The sequence below is a fragment of the Mus musculus genome, chromosome 19 (assembly GCF_000001635.26).
Source record: "Mus musculus strain C57BL/6J chromosome 19, GRCm38.p6 C57BL/6J".
Lineage (NCBI taxonomy): Eukaryota > Metazoa > Chordata > Mammalia > Rodentia > Muridae > Mus > Mus musculus.
In genome coordinates, this window is record NC_000085.6 from 61,173,709 (window position 1) to 61,196,133 (window position 22,425).

At 41.1% G+C, this 22,425-nt stretch overlaps 1 protein-coding gene and 1 pseudogene across 1 annotated transcript; one reads left to right on the top strand and one right to left on the bottom strand.

Moving 5' to 3' along the window:
- The window catches only part of Gm6020 (predicted gene 6020), a 32,795-nt pseudogene extending 21,845 nt beyond the window's left edge, over positions 1-10,950 (top strand).
- Positions 978-2,601, bottom strand: Gm7102 (predicted gene 7102). The gene has a single exon (NM_001177513.1). It carries the CDS (start codon positions 2,285-2,287, stop codon positions 1,751-1,753), a length of 537 nt encoding a protein of 178 aa, NP_001170984.1. The 5' UTR covers positions 2,288-2,601; the 3' UTR covers positions 978-1,750.

Sequence of the window (22,425 nt, forward strand, 5' to 3'; positions counted from 1 at the left end):
CCTTTTTTAACTATGCGAGCTTCCGTATTAAACCTAGAATCTCTACTCAGAGGACCCATGTCAATAAACTCAGCCTGCTCTAGTTTTATGCTCCTTCCACCCTTATCCCACACCCTTAAAATCCATTCCCACACATATTCACCAGGTTTCTGTTTGAATGAATTAGCAAACTCATTAAGCTCCTTAGTAGTGTAGCGAATTTCCTCATGGACTACACTTTCTACCTCCCCTCTAGGAGCCTGTTTTGCTTTGAGTCTGGTTACAGGTCTAGAAGAAACTATTGGTGGGCCTTGAGAAACATCAGTAGTGAAAGTCATTGCTGGTTTATCAGACTCTGCAAAATTAATTTCCTCATGTGGGGAAGGCATTATTTCAAGGGGTGGGGTTGAGGATACTACTTCCTCAGGTGGGGCAAACCCTTGAGAATCTGAAGATTCAAAATTCTCAGCTTCAACATGGTCTTCCCACACATCCCCGTCCCATGTTGTAGGATCCCATTCTTTGCCAATTAGAGCCCTTACTTTAACTGTCGACACACTCTGAGGCTGAGACTTGAATTTTCGCTGTATTTCAGCCAACCTTACAATGAGAGTTTCCGTTTGATTTTCTGCAACTTGAGCTCTGTTGCTACAAGAGAGAAGATTTTCTTCAACGACACACTTAGCAACTTTTAGATCGTTTACTTGTGTCTGGAGCCTTTCGATTTTATCACACAACTCCTTCCTTTCATTCATCATTCTTTCCACAGATACTAAGAGCAGCCAGCCAGTAAAATCATTTTCCGATTTTTTCCCCATCTTGTAGAAAGCTTTGTGCACTGAATCACCTAATTCATTAAGAAAATCAAGGGCATTAGCTTCTTTAAGTTCGGAATATAGTTTCAACCATGGGTCTTCAAAATTCTCTGAGCTCCCAGGAGGGAGAGAATCTGGAGAGGTTTCAATAGTTGAAAGTGCTGGTGGATCAACAAGCCAATTCCAGTATTTTAAAAGATTCATCCTTGTACTTCTGTTACTCTAGAACCACTCCTGGTACCAACTTCTGTTATTAGTCAGGGTTCTCTAGAGTCACAGAACTTACGGATAGTCTCTAGATAGTAAAGGAATTTATTGATGACTTACAGTCGGCAGCCCAATTCCCAACAATGGTTCAGTCGCAGTTGTGAATGGAAGTCCAAGGATCTAGCAGTTACTCAGTCTCACGCAGCAAGCAGGCGAAGGAGCAAGAGCAAGAACTAGACTCCGTTCTTCCAATGTCCTTATATTGTCTCCAGCAGAAGGTGTAGCCCAGATTAAAGATGTGTTCCACCACACCTTTAATCCCAGATGAAAGGTGTAGCCCAGATTAAAGGTGTGTTCCTTAAACTCGGAGATTCAATCTTCTGGAATCCATAGCCACTATGGCTCAAGATCTTCAAACCAAGATCCAGATAAGGAACTCCAAGCCTCCAGATAAGGGTCACTGGTGAGCCTTCCAATTCCGGATTGTAGTTCATTCCAAATATTGTCAAGTTGACAACCAGGAATAGCCACTACACTGTGTTCTATGATACACACTCCCAGATAGCGAAATACTGTAAATGAACGCCTATCATTTTCGCTGATATCAACACTTGATAAAGTTGTAGATATACCAAAGGTCTGCTAATCATTATTCAAAGTCATCATCTTTGGGTTCAACTCTTACACAAGTAAAAGTTCTGTCCAGGATGTTCCTGACACATGAGGCTTCCAGGTGAATTTCAGAAATATTAAGAAAAGTATCTTCCTTTTTTGTCTGTGAATGTTTGCGTATTGCTGTACTGTTGGCTTATATCCACTACAGACACTGGTTCTAGGCCAGCCCAAGGGTCTTCAAGCATTGAAGGCTTAAAATAACTTTCCAATTCATTAGACATTCTTTTTTCTCTACCACGCCCTGATCCAAATGGTGTAGATGTCCTTGGAGAACCCTGGGGGTAGGTCTGCTGCTGCCCTGGGGAGTAGCCGAACTGATGCTGGGACCCCGCGGGGGACCTGGAGTAGGAGCCTGGGTAGCCGCCCGGGGACGGAGACGCGAAGCGGACCCCTGAGAAGTTGCTGCTGTGCTGCTGAGACTGGCGGCTCCCGTATGGCCTAGCACGGGGCCCGCAGGGCGGAGTGTGGTGCGGACTCCTGTAACAGTCCCACAGGGAGGGCGGCCGCGGCCCCCCGCCCAGGGCACCCCAGAAGTTATTTCCGCCACCCCAACCTCCTATCCCCGGGCTGGGGTACGGAGGAGTTGGGGGTCGAAAATTCGGTCGGTACATATCAGGAAATGAAGCCGCAGAGCTCACTCGCTGAACGCCGAACGCCGAACGCTGAACGCCGAACACCGAACGCCTCAACTGCCGAACCTCAGCGATCAACTGCCAGAAGGAAACTGGTATTCCTCAAATTATACAGCCTTCCGGCTCCCAGCGGACTACCGCACCTTAGTTCTGGTTGCACAAAGGTTCCGACCTCACCAAATTTAGTCTGAAGTCCAACTCCCAACAACGGTCAGTAGCAGCTGTGAATGAAGTCCAAGGATCTAGCAGTTAGTTGCTCAGTTCCACACAGCAAGCAGGTGAAGGGGAGAGAGAGCGCCTTCCTTCTTCCAATGTCCTTATATAGTCTCCAGCAGAAGGTGTAGCCCAGATTAAAGGTGTGTGCCACCACACCTTTAATCCCAGATGACCTTGAACTCAGAGCTCTTCCAGGTCTTAATCTTCTGGAATCCGTAGCCACTATGCTTCAAGATCTCCATACCAAGATCCAGATCAGAAACTTCTATCTCCCAGCCTCCAGATTAGGATCACTGGTGAGCCTTCCAATTCTACATTGAGTTCATTCCAGATATAGTCAAACTGATATGAGAATTCTGCCAATTATACATTCTGGAACTGGGGAAATGACCACAGGATGTGTTTGGAGAACTTCTGGACCTACTGTGAGTCGCACATCAAGTCAAAACTCCATTAATCAACTGCCCTCTATAAGCCCATACTTTAACTGGAGGGCCACAATGTTTTTTGGGATCTTCTGGGATCAGTGTTAACTCAGAACCAGTATCCAATAGACTCCAGAAAGTCTGATTATTTCCTTTCCCCCAGTGTACAGTTACCCTAGTAAAAGGCCGTAGGTCCCTCTGGGTAAGAACTGGAGAAAGGGTAACAGCAAAACTTTTAGGTGTCTTACCAAGATCCTTCCTCGAGGGAACCTGGCCACCCCTTCCTTCAAGGGGTTCTGGATCTGCAAACTGGCTCAAATCTGGAAATTGGATCACTGGCCGAGATTGCCATTTACCACGATCTAATGTAGCCTTTCTTTTATTTGTTTGAGAATTTTTCTGCTTATACAGATCAAACAGATATGAAGTAGGCTTCCAATCTATTTCGTGTAGTCTGCAGTCCAACTCCCAACAATGGTCAGTAGCAGCTGTGAATGTAAGTCCAAGGATCTAGCAGTTGCTCAGTTCCACATGGCAAGCAGGCGAAGGAGAGGGAGAGGGGGGAGGGGAGAGAGGGGAGAGAAAGAGGGGGGTGATGTCTTTGAACAGTTGTTTCTACTTTGTAGCTTTCTTTGGGAGAGCTTATAATGTTAGGTCCAGGAATCACTGAAAGAAGACCCCCAACTCAAATAGGATGCAAAAGTTTTATTCCACAGAATTCTATCATACTGTGGTTAACCATTCACTATGATGCATACAGACATGTGAGCTTTGCAAGCTCAATTTAAAGCCAGTTAGGGGAATTTCAGGGAGGAGTAGGTGAACTTTATAATTTTAATTTTGTTGTTTTTGTTTTGAGGACAAAGTTTCTCTATGTAGCCCTGACTGTCCTGAAAGTAGGTGTGTAAATCATGCGACGTCAAACTTAAAAGTCCACCAGACTCTGGCTCCAGAGTGCTTGGATTAAATGTGGGCCAATATGTCTAGCTTTTTCTTTGTTTGTTTGTTTATTGGTTTTTATATTATTGGCTGATGGGTCTGGAATCTAGATTTTGGTATGTGTCAAGCATATGGTGTTGTGTTGATCTTCATCCACATTGTGAATTTTGAAATTTGACAGAGAGAATATTCTGTTTCTCAGTATGGCATGTATTCATGACATTAATACTGCCTGAGGGGCTGGAGAGATGGCTCAGCAGTTAAGAGCACTGACTGCTCTTCCAAAGTTTCTGAATTCAATTCCCAGCAACCACATGGTAGCTCACAACCATCTGTAATGAGATCCGATGCCCTCTTCTGGTGTGTCTGAAAATAGCTACAGTGTACTTACATATAATAAATAAAATAAACCTTAAAAAAAATACTGCCTGATCTTTACTGCCTGAGCTTTCTGAGTCTTTGGATTGCAGGTACAGAAATTCTTCCTACCTGTTGTGTTTGTTTTGATTTTTTTTATGAATATGAGTATTTTGCCTGTATGCATGGATATGCACATCATGTATGCCTGGTCCCCATATAAGTCAGAAGATGGCTTCAGAATTCCTGAATTTGGAGTAATGGATAGTTGTGAAACAGTTGGAAATTGAGCCCAATTATTTGCAAAACCAACAGGAGCTCTTAACTGCTGAGCCATCTCCTGTCCTATGTAGGATCAGCATTTACATTGCCAGTATTTTCATCTGTCCATTTGTATCTGTTTAAAGATGCATCCCTTTTAATAAGATCTCGTTACGGTTACAGATTAAACTGGGACACTTGTGAATGTGTAATTCTTTGTAAGAACTCCAGTAAAAACCTCTGGGTCCTTTCTATCTTTCTTGTTTGTTTGCTTGATTATTAAAGAGGAGACAGGGTCTTAATATGTACCTCTAATGTCCAGGATAGACCAGAAATATATCTGCCTCTGCCTCCTGAGTGCTGGGATTAAAGGCATGAACTAATAAGCTCAGCTTGCCCATCATTTTTTGTACTTAGTAATTGTTCATACAATTTCTCTGATGTGTGCTCAGTACCGCTTCTCTCTCCCTCTCCCTCTCTCTGTCTGTCTCTCTCTGCCTCTGTCTCTCTCTCACTGTGTTAATTAGTATTTCTCTTACAAGGCTGTATCCTATTCAAAGAGCAAAGAAATGACAGAAGTGAACCTTATTATTCAGTTTCCTTCTAAGATGATTTGGTAATTACATTAGAACTTCTTGGTCATGAAATAAGTGGGGGAAGCACCAGAATCGTATAAATATATTGTCAATTAAGCATACATTTACAGTGATGTCAGTATCATGGTTTTCGTTATACACATGTATGAAATATTTTAGGATGCAGTGACCTATGATGATGTGCATGTGAACTTCACTTGAGAAGAATGGGCTTTGCTGAATCCTTCACAGAGGAATCTCTACAAAGATGTGATGTTGGAGATCTATAGGAACCTCAAAGCTGTAGGTAAGACTGAATTATCTTTCACTTTTTAAAATAAAGGAACAATTGTTTCTTTGTTATTGGTGCTTTTCTGTAATTTCAATTGAGAATGAGGAAGAATAAGGTGACTAAATCAGGTTTACTAAAGATAGTAACTTAAATTTGCCTAATTTCCAATAATATATCATACATTTTCTGGTACTATATTTTAGGCTACAATTAGGACGACCACAACACTGAAGAACATTGTCAAAGTTCCAGAAGACATGGAAGGTAATTTTCATGTGTAAGTTGATATGAATTTGCTTCAGAAGAAATGTTAATGTGGCCTGGAACCTTTTTAAATTTTATTTTATTATTTTATTTTTTTGGTGGCCTGGAACTTTTAAAGAAAAGCAACAGTGTAAAAAAAAAAAGCATTTCAGTGGGGCGTGGTGGCATACGCCTTTAATCCCAGCACTTGGGAGGCAGAGGCAGGCGGATTTCTGAGTTCGAGGCCAGCCTGGTCTACAGAGTGAGTTCCAGGACAGCCAGGGCTACACAGAGAAACCCTGTCTCAAAAAACCAAAAAGAGCATTTCTTTTCTTTCTTTCTTTTTTTTTTTTTAATAAAAAACAACATTTAATTGGGGCTGGCTTACAGATTCAGAGGTTCAGTCCATTACCATCAAGGTTGGAGCATGGCAGCATCCAGGCAGGCATGGTGCAGGAAGAGCTGAGAGTTCTATGTCTTCATCCAAAGGCTGCTAGTGGAAGACTGACTTCCAGGCAACTAGGGTGAGGGTCTTAAGCCCACAACCACAGTGACACACCTATTCCAACAAGGCCATACCTCCAAATGGTGCCACTCCCTGGTCCAAGAATATACCAACCATCACATTCCACTCCCTAGCCCCCATAGACTTGTTCAAACACATGAGTCTATGGGGGAGGGGGGACATACTTAAACATAACATAATGCAAAATGCATTTAGTCCAACTTTCAAAGTCCTGATAGTCTATAGCAGTCTCAGCAATGTTAAAAGTCCAAAGTCCAAGATCTCTTCTGAGATTCATCCAATCACTTAACTGTAATCCCCAATGAAAGACAGGAAAACCAGCTGGGCAAACTCCAAACTCTGCATCTCCATGGCTGATGTCAAAGCGGTCTTCAGGTCTCCACTCCTTTTACATCTTTGTTGACTGCAAAAAATTGCTTTCTCCTGAGCTGGTTCAACTCCCTGTTAGCAGCTTTCCTCAGCATGTATCCCATAGCTCTGGCATCTTTAACGTCTTTGAGTCTCCAAGGCAATTTCAATGTTACAGCTTCTTGTTTCAGTGTCTGGGATTCCAATTGATCTTTTGGGCTCCTTCTTTGTGCTCCCAGAAAACACTTACCAGAAGATTTCACCTCAGTGCTGCTGGTCTCTTCTTAATCACTGGTAATTTCTTAGCTCCAGCTAACCAGCATCAATTGTCCCAGTAGTTATTTCCATTCTTAACTCTAGAGCCAGAGCCACATGGCTGAAGCTGCCTAGTTCTGCTGCTTGCGGGAACTAGAACATGACCCCTTGTACTATTATACTATCACTGGCTTTATGTTTTCTAAATCCTTCACTGCCTAAGTTTGGCTATCCTGGATCTTGCTCTGTATATTGACCTTGAATGCAGAGATCAGTATGCCTGTCTCCTGAGATTAAAGGTGTGTATCACCATGCCTGGATCTAAATTTAGCTGGGTAGGATCTTGCCCCAAGGTCTCGATCCCTTAATCTGTTATCTCCTAGAACACAGGATTTTGCTTCATTTCACTTCCTGGCACCCCTTTAATACTCGAACCATATATTTTATATTTTTCCTTTCTAAGCTTGCTCTGCTTGTTCAAACTCCTCTTCATAAGACTTAACCAGAGAACAAAGTCACTGCTGGGCTTTTTTGAATCTTCCTTTGTCGATTAATCTGAGTCTCTTCACCTTAGCCTCAGGCAGACTTTTCAGACAAGGGCAAAAATGTAGGCACATTCTTCACCAAAATATCACAAAAACAGTCTTTATGCTACATTTTGAAATCCTTCTCCTTTGAAATCTCTTGGACCAGGTCAACACAGTCCAAATCACTCCCAGCAACAAAGTCTTCCATATTCATACTAGGATGATCCATTAAGCCCCATTTAAAGAATTCCACTGTTTTCCAGATCCAAATTCCCTAATCCACATTCTTTCAAATAAAAGTGTGGTCAGGCCTATCACAGCAATACCCCAGTCCCTGGTACCAACTTCTGTATTAGCTAGGATTTTACTGCTGTGAACAGACACCATGACCAAGGCAAGTCTTATAAAAAACAACATTTAATTGGGGCCGGCTTACAGATTCAGAGGTTCAGTCCATTACCATCAAGGTGGGAGCATGGCAGCATCCAGGCAGGCATGGTGCAAGAGGAGCTGAGAGTTCTAAGTCTTCATTCAAGGGCTGCTAGTAGAAGAAAAAAAAGCATTTCTTTAAGTGTATTGTTTAAATTCTCACAAATCTATGTACCTCAATGTCAGGTGTTTGATTTGTGTTTTCAAGGCATTTCTCTAAAAGAAAAGACAAAGGAAACAATGCTTTAACTGATATTGCCATTTGAATCATAGCCACATTACAGCTATTCTGTCGAACTGCCAATCTAGTCTCATACCACTCACATATTGCCAAAGATATATATTAGGTAATAAGTATATGTTTCTAATAAGCAAATATCCCATAGTAAAACTGATTACTCATATAGTAACATTGCTAAGTTTAAGTGAGAGGGACAGTTTTTGAGAGTCAAGAACGTTTTTGAGGAGAAACCTTAATTCCTATACCATATATCTATGATGAGCAAACAGCCAAACTGTGTGAATGTGATGTGGAAATCTTTCATTTGCTATTCTTTTTTTTTTATTAAATTTTATTTATTTACTATATGTAAGTACACTGTAGCTGTCTTCACTCCAGAAGAGGGCATCAGATCTTGTTACAGATGGTTGTGAGCCACCATGTGGTTGCTGGGATTTGAACTCAAGACCTTCGGAAGAGCAGTCGGGTGCTCTTACCCACTGAGCCATCTCACCAGCCCCGCTATTCTTTTTTAAATAGGTATATCCTGTGTCACAATGGATACAAATCATGTGAGCATAGGGATATTGAAAGAAGCAGAACCTTCTCTCTCTCCCAGAAAAATTAAAATATATGTAGTAGTCCACATTTGAGCAAACTTTCTCACTGTGATACAAGTTTATAATTAGTTGGTTCTCCAATTTCAGTGGGAATATATCCATAAACTCACACTGCAGAAAATCCCTATGAGTACTAGGATTGTGGACATTGTTTTATGTTTGTCCTGGTTTATTTTGTCAATGTAGTATGAAAATGTAGTATATTTCACAATATAGGAAAATTTATGAATGTACTCAGTGTGGTGAAGCTCTGAGCTCTTCTATTTCTCTTCAAATATGTGAAAAATCTCATAGAGAAAAAGGACGCTATAAGTGTGAGCCATGTAATAACATTCTTATCATTACAAGTATGCAAAACAACCCTTCCTGAAGGGAAAACCATGAATGTAAACAAAGTGATAAAAATCTTAAGATGTGAGTCCTCTTTACAATTAAACCAAATTGTAAGATTAATTCCTACAGATAAAAAGATTCATCAATTTAGTGAATGTGGTAAAGCTTTCACATGTGCCAATTTTCTTTGCAGGCATGAAAGAAGTCATACTGGAGAAAAACCCTCTGAAAATACTCAATGTGGCAAAGCCTTTGGATGTCACAGTCATCCCCAAAGGTATGAAAGAATTCATACTGGAGAGAAACCCTATGATGGTATTCAGTATGGTGAAGCCTTTGTACATCACAGTAGTCTCCAAATGCATAAAAGAATACATACTGGAAAGAAACCCTACAAATGCAATCAATGTGGTAAAGCCGTTGCACAACCCAGTACTCTTCAAATACATAAAAGAACACATACTGGAGAGAAACCCTATGAATGTCATCAGTGTGGTAAAGCCTTTGCACATCATTGTCATTTCCGAGTACATAAAAGAATACATACTGGAGAGAAACCTTATAAATGTGATCAATGTGGTAAAGCCTTTGTAAGTCAGAATGAACTTAAAAGACATAAAAGAGTTCATACTGGAGAGAAACCTTACAAATGTAATGAATGTGGTAAAGCCTTTGTATGTAATGCTAGTCTCCAAGCACATAAAGTAACTCATAGTGGAGTGAAACCTTATGAATGTAAGCAACATAGTAAATCCTTTGCCTCTCATGGTCAACTTCAGAATCATGAAAGAGTTCATACTGGAGAGAAACCTTACAAATGTAATGAATGTGGTAAAGCCTTTTCACAATACAATACTCTCAGAAGGCATAAAAGAACCCATACTGGAGAGAAACCCTATGAATGTAAGCAATGTTGTAAATCCTTTGCCTCTCATGGTCAACTTTGAACACATGAAAGAATTCATACTGGACAGAAACCTTATAAATGTAATCAATGTGGTAAAGCCTTTGCAGATAATGGTAAACTTCGAGATCATGAAAGAGTTCATACTGGAAAGAAACCTTACAAATGTAATGAATGTGGTAAAGCCTTTGCATGCCATCGTAATCTTCAAATGCATAAAAGAACACATACTGGAGAGAAACCCTATGAGTGTGATCAATGTGGCAAAGCCTTTGCAAGTCAAAGTTATTTATATGTACATAAAAGAATTCATACTGGAGAGAAACCTTACAAATGTAATGAATGTGGTAAAGTCTTTGGATGACAGAGTCATCTCAGACTTCATAAAAGAATACATACTGGAGAGAAACCTTACAAATGTGATCAATGTGGTAAAGCCTTTCCATACAGTAGTACTCTCCAAGTACATAAAAGAACACATACTGGAGAGAAGCCCTATGAGTGTGATCAATGTGGCAAAGCCTTTGCAAATCAAAGTTATTTACATGTACATAAAAGAATACATAGTGGAGAGAAACCCTATGAATGTAAGCAATGTAGTAAATCCTTTGTTTCTAATGGTCAACTTCAAAGTCATCAAAGAATTCATACTGGAGAGAAACCTTACAAATGTAATGAATGTGGTAAAGCCTTTGCACACTGTCGTAATCTTCAAAAGCATAAAAGAATACATATTGGAGAGAAACCTTACAAATGTAGAAAATATGGCAAAGTCTATTCACAATCAAGTCACCTCCAGCTACACGGAAGAACACATACTAAGGAGTAATCCTATGAATATAACCAATGTGGTAAAGCCTTTACAGTGATCTTGAAAGGTGTGGTGGTTTAAAAATACTTGGCCCATGGGAAGTGGTAGTATTCAGAAGTATGGCCTTTCAGGAATAGATGTGGCATTTGAGAAAGTATGTCACAGTGGGGGTGGACTTTGAGATCCTATGCTTAAGCTCCACCCAGGGCAGAAGAGTCTTCTGGCTGCCTTCTGATAAAGAAGTAGAACTCTCGTCTCCTCCAGCACCATGTCTGCTTGGACACTGCCATTTTTTCAGCCTTGATATTAGACTGAACCTCTGAATCTGTACACTACCCCCAATTAAATGTCCTTTATAAGAGTTGCCTTGGACCAAAATTAAGACAAACTGCATAAAAGATAACCCACTAGAGAGAAACTGACAAGCAGATAGTTCTCTGCATGTTTGATAACAGAAATAACTTGTTTTAGATAGTCACTTCCTTCTCCTTTTCTCTCTTTCCATTTTTCCTCATCTATATCTTCCTACATCTCCTTTTCCTTTTCATTTCTCACCCCCCACCCCCATGAGGATAGTGATATATTAAGATAGAATCTCAAATGTAGCCCAGGGTAGTCTTGAATTGAAAATCCTCCAACCTCTATCTCTTGAAGGCTGGGATTATACGTGTGTATATCATGCCCAGGTTTTTCAAGCTGAATCCATGGATGTGGGATTCTAAATTACAAATTAACTGTCTAATCTTTGGGAAATTTCTAAGCTGATGATAATATTGAGTACAAAAAAGAGTACAGCCATGCCTCTACTTCTATTAGCTCCTGGAATCCTATTACTATATGGATATGGAGTAAGCCTAGGCATTCGTTCTAAAGCAGTCTGTTTCACTTGAGACAATAAGAGGCACCAAAATGACCAAGAGGCACTAGAACTTAAAGCATCATAAAGGCCTTCTCAAGCCAGACAAGGACTCCAGGAGATGCTCTAACAGATTCAGTGATCCATGGTCAGAGAGGACTAACTCCATTGTGTTAGGAGGTGTGAGAGAGGGTTCCAAGGTACTTCCCTCTTGCTTCATATAGTGTTTATTTAAACCCAGACACATACTGGATAGAGTAGAGATGAGTGAGTCACATGGCATTCTTTCTAGACCATCATCCATGTCCAAAGAGCATCAGAACATGGGATCTGCTGCTGATGCATTGAAGCAGTTCCAGAAAGATCACTGTTATCTGACTATTAGTTTTTGAAATGTTTCATTCCAAGCTTCTTCAGAATTTGGAAGGATCATAGGAAGATGGGCAGGAAAAGTCTTGTGGGTTTTCCTTACTGCTTTTCCTCCTGTGTTCTTCTACATGGTGCAAAGCATGAACTATGATTGGTCTCTGAGGTCTTGCACTATTTCTTTTTGGTAATGTTGCCTGATGAGCAGGTAATGAATTCTGGTCTTTAATGTGCATCCAGAGATCATGATTTCCTAATAATCCAATGTGTTTTCTTAGAATCATCATTGTATTGAATATATAAAACATCTAAACTGATTTACAGTGTATGGAGGATATGTCTGGGTTCTGTGCTGTCACTACACAATTCTATGTGCATTGAGTGTAGTTTAACTCCACTATATTGTTGTGGCTGCTCAGTATTGCTTATTGACCATCTAACTCCCAGGAAGTACATTATACAGAGAAACTACCTTTTCAATGTATTATTTCATGAATTTTGTATTAACAAACATTAAATTTAAAAGTATTCTGTCTCTGAAGTGTGCTCAGCAATTTTGTATCAGCAAATCATGGTTCAGTTGCACACATTCACAGTTAACAGAGTCTACTATTGAAAACTGTTGTCAAGTGTAATGCATATTTCTTCCTTCTTGTTAAATCTACTACAAATTTGTTCATTATCAGAAAATTAAATTTATATGTAAATGAATGTTGATGATAAACTTTAGCCTATAAATTAAGTATAATAACAGGTTGACAGCAATGTTTAACTGTGTGCTACACTAAAAGTAACACTAACCGGTTGTTTTACCCTTAAAATATTAGGTGCACTGTTCTTCCTGTGATGTGAGATGGGAATGCCTAGTAAGATAAAGGTAGTCAGAAAACACAAGCACTGTGGCAGCAATGGGCTTCTATGGAAGGGTTATCTGAACACAGCTGCAGTAACAATAAATTTGAGACAGAGACAGTGATGGAGCAACATATAGGTGAGTGACAGATACAGACTGGGTACAAGACAAAGGAATGATTTACATCTTAGGTGAGCCTAAGAAAGACAGCACAAAACTCTGGTTTGGGCTTTTCTGTTCCTAAGCTAGCCATGGCACAGATCTCATACAGCTTTTCAGGGAACACCTACGTTGCTCAGGTTGCCTTCCACATCTACCTTGGTCCCACTTCTCTTCTCTGAGCTTCTGCAGCCCTCACTTCCTGTCCATTGTGTGCCAACTAGCTCATCTCTCATGTTGATAGCACCTTCTTCTCTGGACCACAAACAGGTGGTACTCAGGCTCTTCTGTAGACTCCTGGTTCACTCCATCTTTCTCCTGAGAGCTTCACTTTTCTCATATGAACAATAGGGATTCTACTACTCACATCATATTGACCAATATATGCATTACTCTAAATAACATGCAAATGGATTGCTATACTAATGTTGGTTATCTGTAGTGCAATTTGTATAAGATCCAATGTACTAAAATATTGTAACTGTAAGCCACCCGTGGCTTACATGAACCAGGTACTCCTGAAAGGCAGGCTGGGGCTGAAAGAGACTAGTCAGCGAGAAAAGAATGAGGCCAAGACAGGTTCTGATCAAAGCCCCTGAGTTTACTAAGAGACTTTGCTTATAAAGGGGGGAGGCCTATTCCCCCCCCCAATCCATTCTTGGTGCCTGGAGCCAGCCTGTAGGCTACATGCAGGATAGGAAGTGTCTCCGGAATGTCTCTCAGCAGGTAGCAGAGTCTCAGAGAAGAGCAGCAGTAGTTGACAGAACAATATAGCCTTCTAAGTTGGAAGGCTACATACACCCCAGGTGACCTCATATTCAGTGGCAGCAAAGTCTGAATCAGCCTGCTTCAAGGCTGAGGGAGGCTACAAAATATGGTGTTCATATAGCATTTATTTTTAAAAATTTGACAAAAATTATTAATTTTTATTTTGTGTATAGTATATGATGAATATGTAGTCACATACACATATATTATGGCACATATGTAAAGATCAGGACAACTTTATGGAATTGGTTCTTTTTATCTTTGCATGAGCTCTGGGACGTGTATTCAGGTCTTTAGGTTCATGTGGTAAATGTTTCTCTCTCTCTCTCTCTCTCTCTCTCTCTCTCTCTCTCTCTCTCTCTCTCTCTCTCTCTCTTTCTCTCTCTCTCTCTCTGAGCCATGTTTCTAGCCCTCACATAGCTTTCTAGAAATGTATTTCTTAGAAATAAATATGGAACAATCTGCCAAGCCTAACCTTGACCCATCGGCTGCTTCTGCATGTCAGCATTAGCCCCCTAAGCCAGCCTTCTCCAAAGACCCAGACACTCAGATTTCTTTCTCAGTTTTGAGATTGAGCCACTGAAATACTAGATACTCTGTGCTGTGGAGTGAATGTTTATATCCTCTTGACGCTGTGTGTGGAAACTGGGACCACAGGTTAATGTGATTATGAGCATTTGTCAGATTATCAAGTCACAAGTATGTACCACTCATGGAGAACTCTTGAGTGTCATTCTAGCCTTAGAAAAGAGACCCTGTGAGCTCCAGTATTCTGTCTGCCATGGGAACACAGGAAGAAGATTGCAGTCAGGGAATGGATATCTGTGGACCTCAGCAGACACCTAACCTGGCATACTGACTTAGTATTTCCAGTGTTTCTGTGCTGGAAATTTATGTGACATTTTTATAATGATAGACAATCTATGTTGGGTTCCTGGAGTGGAAATATGCATGTGCCATGCACCATCTGCAAAGCAGTCTGTAGTGTTGTGTAGATGGCAGCTTTATCAGAGCAAAGCCCACGTGGTCCTGAACAAGTAGGGCAATACCCTTTGTTCCCAATTTCTTGTTTCTAGCTCCACTCCTTCTAGTAGCTGTCCTGCTAAAGCGGAAGGTGCTAGTTCTCTGTAACTATATTTCTGTTACTATTATCTTCCATCAACTATTTTTTCTTTAAATTAAAAGAGCATTCTATCTTCAATTTTCTAATCAAACCATATATTCTGGATTCAAAAAGAAAAACAAATTTAAGACAGTAGCATGAAGCCATGCGTGGTGGCACATACGCCTTTAATCCCAGCACTTGGGAGGCAGAGGCAGGTGGATTTCTGAGTTCGAGGCCAGCCTGGTCTACAAAGTGAGTTCCAGGACAGCCAGGGCTACACAGAGAAACCCTGTCTCAAAAAAAACAAAAAAAAAAAAAAAAACAAAAAAAAAAGCCTTTTTATTACAAAGAACTCCTCCCCTCAATAAGGAACTAATAGAATAATCAAATTATGTGTTCCCCAGAATCACATTTATGAGTCTGAAGCATTAAAGAAGAGCATTTTGCTTTTCAAAACATATTCTGTATTTTACAAGCACTAGTTACTAGTGCTTGTAAAATACAACAGAGCCACCCTGTTACAAGAAGTATGTGAGGTCAAACACAAGCCAAATTGCTTTTCTTACATTTAAATACCCAATCTTTATTTAGCTTTCGTGTTCTTACCCTTTCTGTAAAAGTTTGGCACTGTTTACAATTAATTTCAACCATTAATTTATAAGAGCTACCTCCACTTGAAAGCAGTCCCCTTCCCTCCCATCTTTTTTCTTCACCCTCTTGTCTCCTTTTTTCTGCACTTTCCTTTTTATTTTTGAGACAAGAGCTCAGTATGTAGCTCAGGCTGGTCTCAAACTCACCACTCTTCTGCTTAGCCTTCTAAGCTCTAGATATGTAGGCATGCCATACCACATGCATGTGTGACAACTTTTTCATTCAAACCAATTCTCTTTTCTGTAATAGTGATGGTTTTTCCTTTATATAATAGGCTAAACTTAACTTTCTTTCCCTCTCCAATTATTTTTAAATTTTTAATTTAAATAATTACTTTATTTTTATGATTTCCTTCTATTCCCAGGACCTCTCCTAGGAAAGACAGAACAAATCATGGTGCTCTCAGGCCCAGAATGACTTACAGATAGAAATCCCACGTGTTTGCTGTGGCGTTCAAGGCCCTTCAAGCCCTCTGGAAGGGGCTTTTCTGCGTTTTGTCCATGTTTTCCAGCCACATGGGGCTGCTTTCTCTGTCTGCCCACAAGGAGCCCCCAGGCACTGTCATCTTCGCTTGCTCATTCCTTTCTTCATCTGGGCTTTCTCTCCCCTAGGCCCTACGATGTCCTGTGAAGTCTCCCATCCCCTCTTGTATCCAGTAATTGCTCATCCACTGTACTCTCCTTTCTAACTCTCTCACCCAACACTCCTTTGTTGTTGTTGTTGTTGTTCAGTCATGTTGTGGGTTGGCCAGATGATATTTTGATGTTAATTCTGCTTCTTCAGGAGGGCTGCCCCAGGCCAGCAGTCCATCAAGTATTCAGGTGATTTCATGTAAACCTTCTTCCCATTTTAACTGGTCAATAAAGGCTAGAGTCTGTGATTGGGCAGTGGAGGAGAAAGGTGGGAGTGGAGGTTCAAAAGTAGGGCCAGGAAGAGGAGAAAAAGACAAGAGGAGGAGAGAGGACACAGGAGGAGGTGGCCAGGAGAAACTGAAAGTAGGAAGGGGGTTTTATAGCTAGGGAATAAGTTAGTATAGTGCTGTATCTGCCCAATCTAGGCATAAAACATACATGATAAAAATAAATTGTAACTGACAAGAACCGTGGTCATATTTTCAGCAGTTGTGCTAGAAGCATTTTATAGTAAGTGGATTTTTAATGTGGAAGACTGTATGAACTCTGTGGCTAAGTAGGGGTGAGATGACTTAATGGTGGATGCTCTGCACTCACATTTGAATCAACTCAAGGTCTATCTCATAAAAATGTCCAAACTATTTCTGGGTTGCTTGTGTTTGAGTTAGAACCTCCCATTTTTCTGCTTGGGTTATACTTGAATGATAAGAAACCCCATGAAGTTTGGAAAGCTAGGCTTGTTAGAGGCCATTGTCTTGGATGTTGTGGCTCAGATGTATATACAAGTCTTTCCACATTTCTGGCTGCATGTACACAGAAGCTATGAAGCTTTCCTAGGAGCGCTCACTTTGTGGACATGGCAGAAATCTAGTACTCCATACTGTTAGCCCATTTCCCTTTCAGGCAGCTGTCCTGATATCTGTGCTCCCTGCTCTTGTGAAAGTCTCAGAGTTTCTGATTTTATTTTAGACCCTTAAAACTCTTAATGTGCAGAATGACTACTGTTTTCCTCATCAAATCTAGACAGGTCACACCCATTTGCTTCTATACTCAAATTCACCCTACATCACACACACATGCACTCACACACACTCATACACACTCACAGAAACATACATAAATACTCACACACACAAACTCAAGCACACAAGTGTATACACCTTCTTGATTCTGTGAGACTGGTGTCCAGCCAGCTCTAAGATCTCTCTGTTTCCCTCATACTCCACAGAACTGAGATTGCAAACATGTTGGCACCATGTCTAGTTTTCAGGTGGGTTCTGGGCATTTGAACTCAGGTCCTCATGCTTGCACAAAAATCATTTCACCACTGAGCCATCTCTTCGGTCCCTCTAATTTGTTGACCTTAGACAAAAGTCTAGCAGCTTAAAGCAAAGGTTTTGTAGAACTCATTCTTTTACCAGCAGCCTTTCAAGGTTTTTCCAGCCTTTTACTTCTTTAATTGATAGAGAGAATGAACCTGATCAAGACTCCTAAATGGTATTATGAGGGTGCTCCTTACTGCCTTGTTCACTGTGGCCTGCTTAGCCTGCTTTCTTATAGCACAAAGGACCACCAGCCCAGGGCCTTCCCATATCAATGACTGATGAAGAAAATGTCTTAAAGGCTTGCCTACAGCCCAATTTTACAGAACATTTTTAATTGTGGTTCTCTCCTCTGAGATGACTCCAGTTTGGGTCAAATTGACGTAAAATTAGACAGAACATAAATGTTGACCAAAAAAAGAATTTCTGAAAAATAAACATAATGAAAATCTGATTTCTTAACTTCCAATCTTAAGTACCAAATTTTTCATTTCTAATTCAGTATTCTTGGCTCTTAGCCTGGAAGTCTTTCAAGAAGGGATTTATAATATTTTTGAGTAGTTTAGTGTTAGGCAGAGCCACATAAAATTAATCTTTTTGAGATTTAAATGCAGCTTAATATGTATAATGTATGGTTCATCCTATTACCAAAGTACAGGTGACATGGTGTACATTGAACAGTTATTGTACACAAGGCTCTGTGTAAAACTAAAGGTGATGTTTTGATATTATAAAGATAGAATCAGGTATGAGGAGCTCATGATGATGAGAATGAATGACAAGCTGCTTGGGTCTCCTGTTTGAGAGTTAAACTGCTTCCTCACAGATCCACAGTACATAGGTGAGGCCAGTGTCAGTCTGTCCCTTCTTTGGCCTGCCACAGATTTTAATATTAAACACATAAAAAATACATTCAACATGAATGAATGGCTTAAACATACCAATTAAAAGATAGCGCGTATTCAACTGGTTAAAAAAGCAATATTGTACTGTCTACATGAATATTTATGGTGCATACCTTAACCAGTAGTATTCTGAAGTCACTATACATGTTGGATCAAGTAGCACTTAGAAGAAAAAAAAATATGAAGAATGATGTTGCTTAGGAGGAAAAGGCTAATTACTAAGAATATATAGCAGTCCAAAAAGTATATGCATGAAGTGTGAGTTTCTAAGGAGGTGGAATAGAGTCGAGATGTGTCCAGGTGTTAGTGGCTCATGCCTTTAATTCTAGCACTTGGGAGGCAGAGGCAAGAGGATCTGTATGGTGTTTTTGTTACTGAAAAGCCAGCATTCAGTTGTCAAAGGCAAGATGATTAGATGTTTGATGTAGATGCTCATGCCTTTAATTCTAGCACTTGGGAGGCAGAGGCAAGAGGATCTGTATGGTGTTTTTGTTACTGAAAAGCCAGCATTCAGTTGTCAAAGGCAAGATGATTAGATGTTTGACCTGAAGCTACCCTCATCCCCAACTGTACAACCTCAGGCTTATGTGCTGGGCCTTTGGGTTCCAGCTAAGGCTAGAAAATAGACACTTTTGGGTCTAAACCTTGATTGCCAGATACTGCCATATATGGTGAGACATTTATCTAAATTGGGTTTGTCTCAGACCTTTCGTGGACAACTTCAATCTGAACTCCATGAGTCTAGGTTTTTTGGAAACTGAACTCTCATACTCACCTCTCACCCCCACTACAAAATAACTTCAATGACTGAGCACATATGGCCCCAGGTGCTGCCTAGCTTCACACTCCCTAACCATCCATGCAGGCACCAGCAGTGGCAACAGTGGCAGTGAAAGAGCAGCCTGGTTCTTTGGTGGTGGTTTTTTTTTGTTGTTGTTGTTTTTTGTTTTTGTTTGTTTGTTTCAAGACAGGGTTTCTCTGTGTAGCCCTGGCTGTCCTGGAACTCACTTTGTAGACCAGGCTGGCCTCAAACTCAGAAATCCGCCTGCCTCTGCCTTCCAAGTGCTGGGATTAAAGGTGTGCACCACCATGCCCAGCTAGAAGCCTGGTTCTTTTAAATCACCCACTGCACCTGCCTAGCTACGCCCAGGCTGGTACGAGGAATGATATAAACAATACATGGCTGGTTGCCATCCTGACTATGGAATAAAGAAGGAGGAGTCATAGCTTCACCACTGTCTTAATTAAAGGCAGCCATCTCTGCTATGGGTTGGAAAAAAACAAAAACAACGTACCTTGCTTGGTGGCCCTAACAGCCAAACCTTGTAACATAATAGTAACCCACTTGGTATTAATTTTGAAGGCATTACATTGTTTTCACTTGTTAGAACTTAGTTTTTGGGCTGGAGAGATGGCTCAGTGGTTAAGAGCACTGACTGCTCTTCCAAAGGTCCTGAGTTCAATTCCCAGCAACCATATGGTGGCTCACAACCATCTGTAGTGAGATCTGACACCCTTTTCTGGAGTGTCTGAAGATAGCTACAGTGTCCTCACATATAATAACAATAAATAAATCTTAAAAAAAAAAGAACTTAGTTTTTGTCTTCCAAAAATTATGGTTATGATCTATGTCTTTGCTCTTTAAACGGCTCTTTATTTTAACATACAGGTACAGTTTAGAGCAGATAACTAAAAACAGACAAAGGTTGTTTAACTCAGATATGTTTAGTAGGTACTAGCCCTCAAACCTGTCAGAGAACCTGCTGAATATGGCATTTAAGATGCTTAAACTCACCATGACAGAGACTCCCAAATCCTAGCAGGGACCCTTCAAGGTCTCAAGGAGATGTGGGCATAACAACAAAGGACTCCACCTCGACTGTGGTACACTGATGAGTTTGCATAACTGCCCCAATGCCTTACCCACTGCCAGGACCCTGCCCAAACTATGGACAAATAAGACACAGGACATGCCTTGTATTGCTTAAGACAAAGTAAGGTCAGTCTCTCAAGTTTCTCCTCCACAGGAAGGTCTGTCAGATTTGCCAGGCCTGGCAGCCAAAGACTGATCTTGCTGTGGGACCTATGTCCCCAATGAAGCCATCCTAGTTGGGTGACCATCTAGGTAACTGGTAAATCTCTGCTACTTTAATTGATGCACGGGTCTTTTGAATTATACTTCCTGCGTACTCAAGTAAAATCTATTCTTCTCGGGTCTCTGAAGAGTTTGAAGACTAGACTAGTTAAAGAAGTAACTTTTTGCCGGGCAGTGGTGGTGGATGCCTTTAATCCCATCACTTGGGAAGCAGAGGCAATCGGATTTCTGAGTTCGAGGCCAGCCTGGTCTACAGAGTGAGTTCCAGAACAGCCAGGGATACACAGAGAAACCCTGTCTCGAAAAACCAAAAAGAAAAAAAGACGTAACTTTTTACCTTCCTTTTTCTAAAGAAACTCATTTTATAGTAAGTGATCCATCAACCATCTGTGTTTCATGATGAATAACTGGATAGGAAAAAAAGTGTAAAGTTTAAAGTTTATGGGAGGTCTGAGGATATGAAAGCTCTGAGAAAGTGTTAGAGGGTCTAAGAAGGTGTTTTTAAGGTTGGTGAATGTAGAACGATGGTACTGATGTAGTGAGACTTCTAGAGTGTTAATGTTTTTAACCAAAATTATTTTACTGTAGATTTGTTAGGGATTGGTTCTAATGCTTTGAATTAATCCAGCCCCCAAAATCAGGAATCCTCCTGTCCACACTTTGAAGGTCCTTCCTTGTCCCCAATTGGTCTTTGAACAATCAATAAAGAGCCAACAACCAATGGCTGGGCAGGTAGAGTAAGGTGGGACTTGGAGATTTGCACAGATGAGGAACTGGAAGAGTAGAAGGAGTCACAGATCACCCTGACAGGGAAGAAGATCAGACCTAAAGGCACACAGATCTGTGAGAGTCAGGGTAAGTGGAACTTCCCCGACTGGGGCTGGGGTAGCAGAGATGAAATATATATTTTAAAAGATGTTAGTTGTAGGGTTGTGGGTCACTCGTCCACTCTGAAGTTTGATTGAGCTTACCCCAGCCTGTTGCCAGACAGGTGTTTGGCCTTGGGGCAGCCCTGGGACACCTCTCTGGAGATGGGAAAGCTTAGTCTGAGGCCCAGAACAGCCAGGGCTGTCTCGGGAGTCTCGGGGCCTACAAGGAGGCTGGGGCTGTTTGGGTCTCAGGTGCCACTGGAAGTAGCAGAAGGGGACCAAAGGCTGGCTCTAGCCGGGGGCGTGGGGGCTGGAGGGGAGCTCCAGCTGGTCCCATGGGGAAAGTCTTTGGGTTAGGGGTTAGGGTTAGGAGGTTAGGGTTAGGGGGGTTAGAGTTAGGGGGTTAGGGTTAGGGGGTTAGGGTTAGGGGGTTAGGGTTGGGGGGTTAGGGTTAGGGGCTAGGGTTAGGGTTGGGGGTTAGGGTTAGGGGTTAGGGCTAGGGTTAGGGTTAGGAGTTAGGGTTAGGGTTAATTCTCCATTGAGAATTAACATGCAATTCTAATACGTCATCCTTTATATGTTAGTTGACATTTCCCTCTTGCAGGTTTTAATATGCTTTCTATGTTCCAACTGGTAATAAGAACACATGCTCCACTATGTTCATAGCAGCCTTATTTATAATAGCCAGAAGCTGGAAAGACCCAGATGTCCCTCAACAGAGGAATGGATACAGAAAATGTGGTACATTTACACAATGGAGTACTACTCAGCTATTAAAAACAATGAATTTATGAAATTCTTAGGCAAATGGATGTATCTGGAGGATATCATCCTGAGTTAGGTAACCCAATCACAAAAGAACACACGTGATAAGCACTCACTGTTAAGTGGATATTAGTCCAGAAACTTAGAATACCCAAGATATAATTTGCAAAACACATGAAACTCAACAAGAAGGAAGACCAAAGTGTGGATACTTCATCCCTCCTTAGAATGGGGAACAAAATACCCATGTAAAGAGTTACAGAGACAAAGTTTGAGCTGAGACAGAAGGAAGGACTATGCAGAGACTGTCCCATCCGGGGATCCATACCATAATCAACCACCAAATCCAGACACTATTGCATATGCCAGCAAGATTTTGCTGACATGACCCTGATATAGCTGTCTCTTGTGAGGCTATGCCAGTGCCTGGCAAATACAGAAGTGGATGCTCACAGTCATCTAATGGATGGAACAATGGGCCCCCAATGGA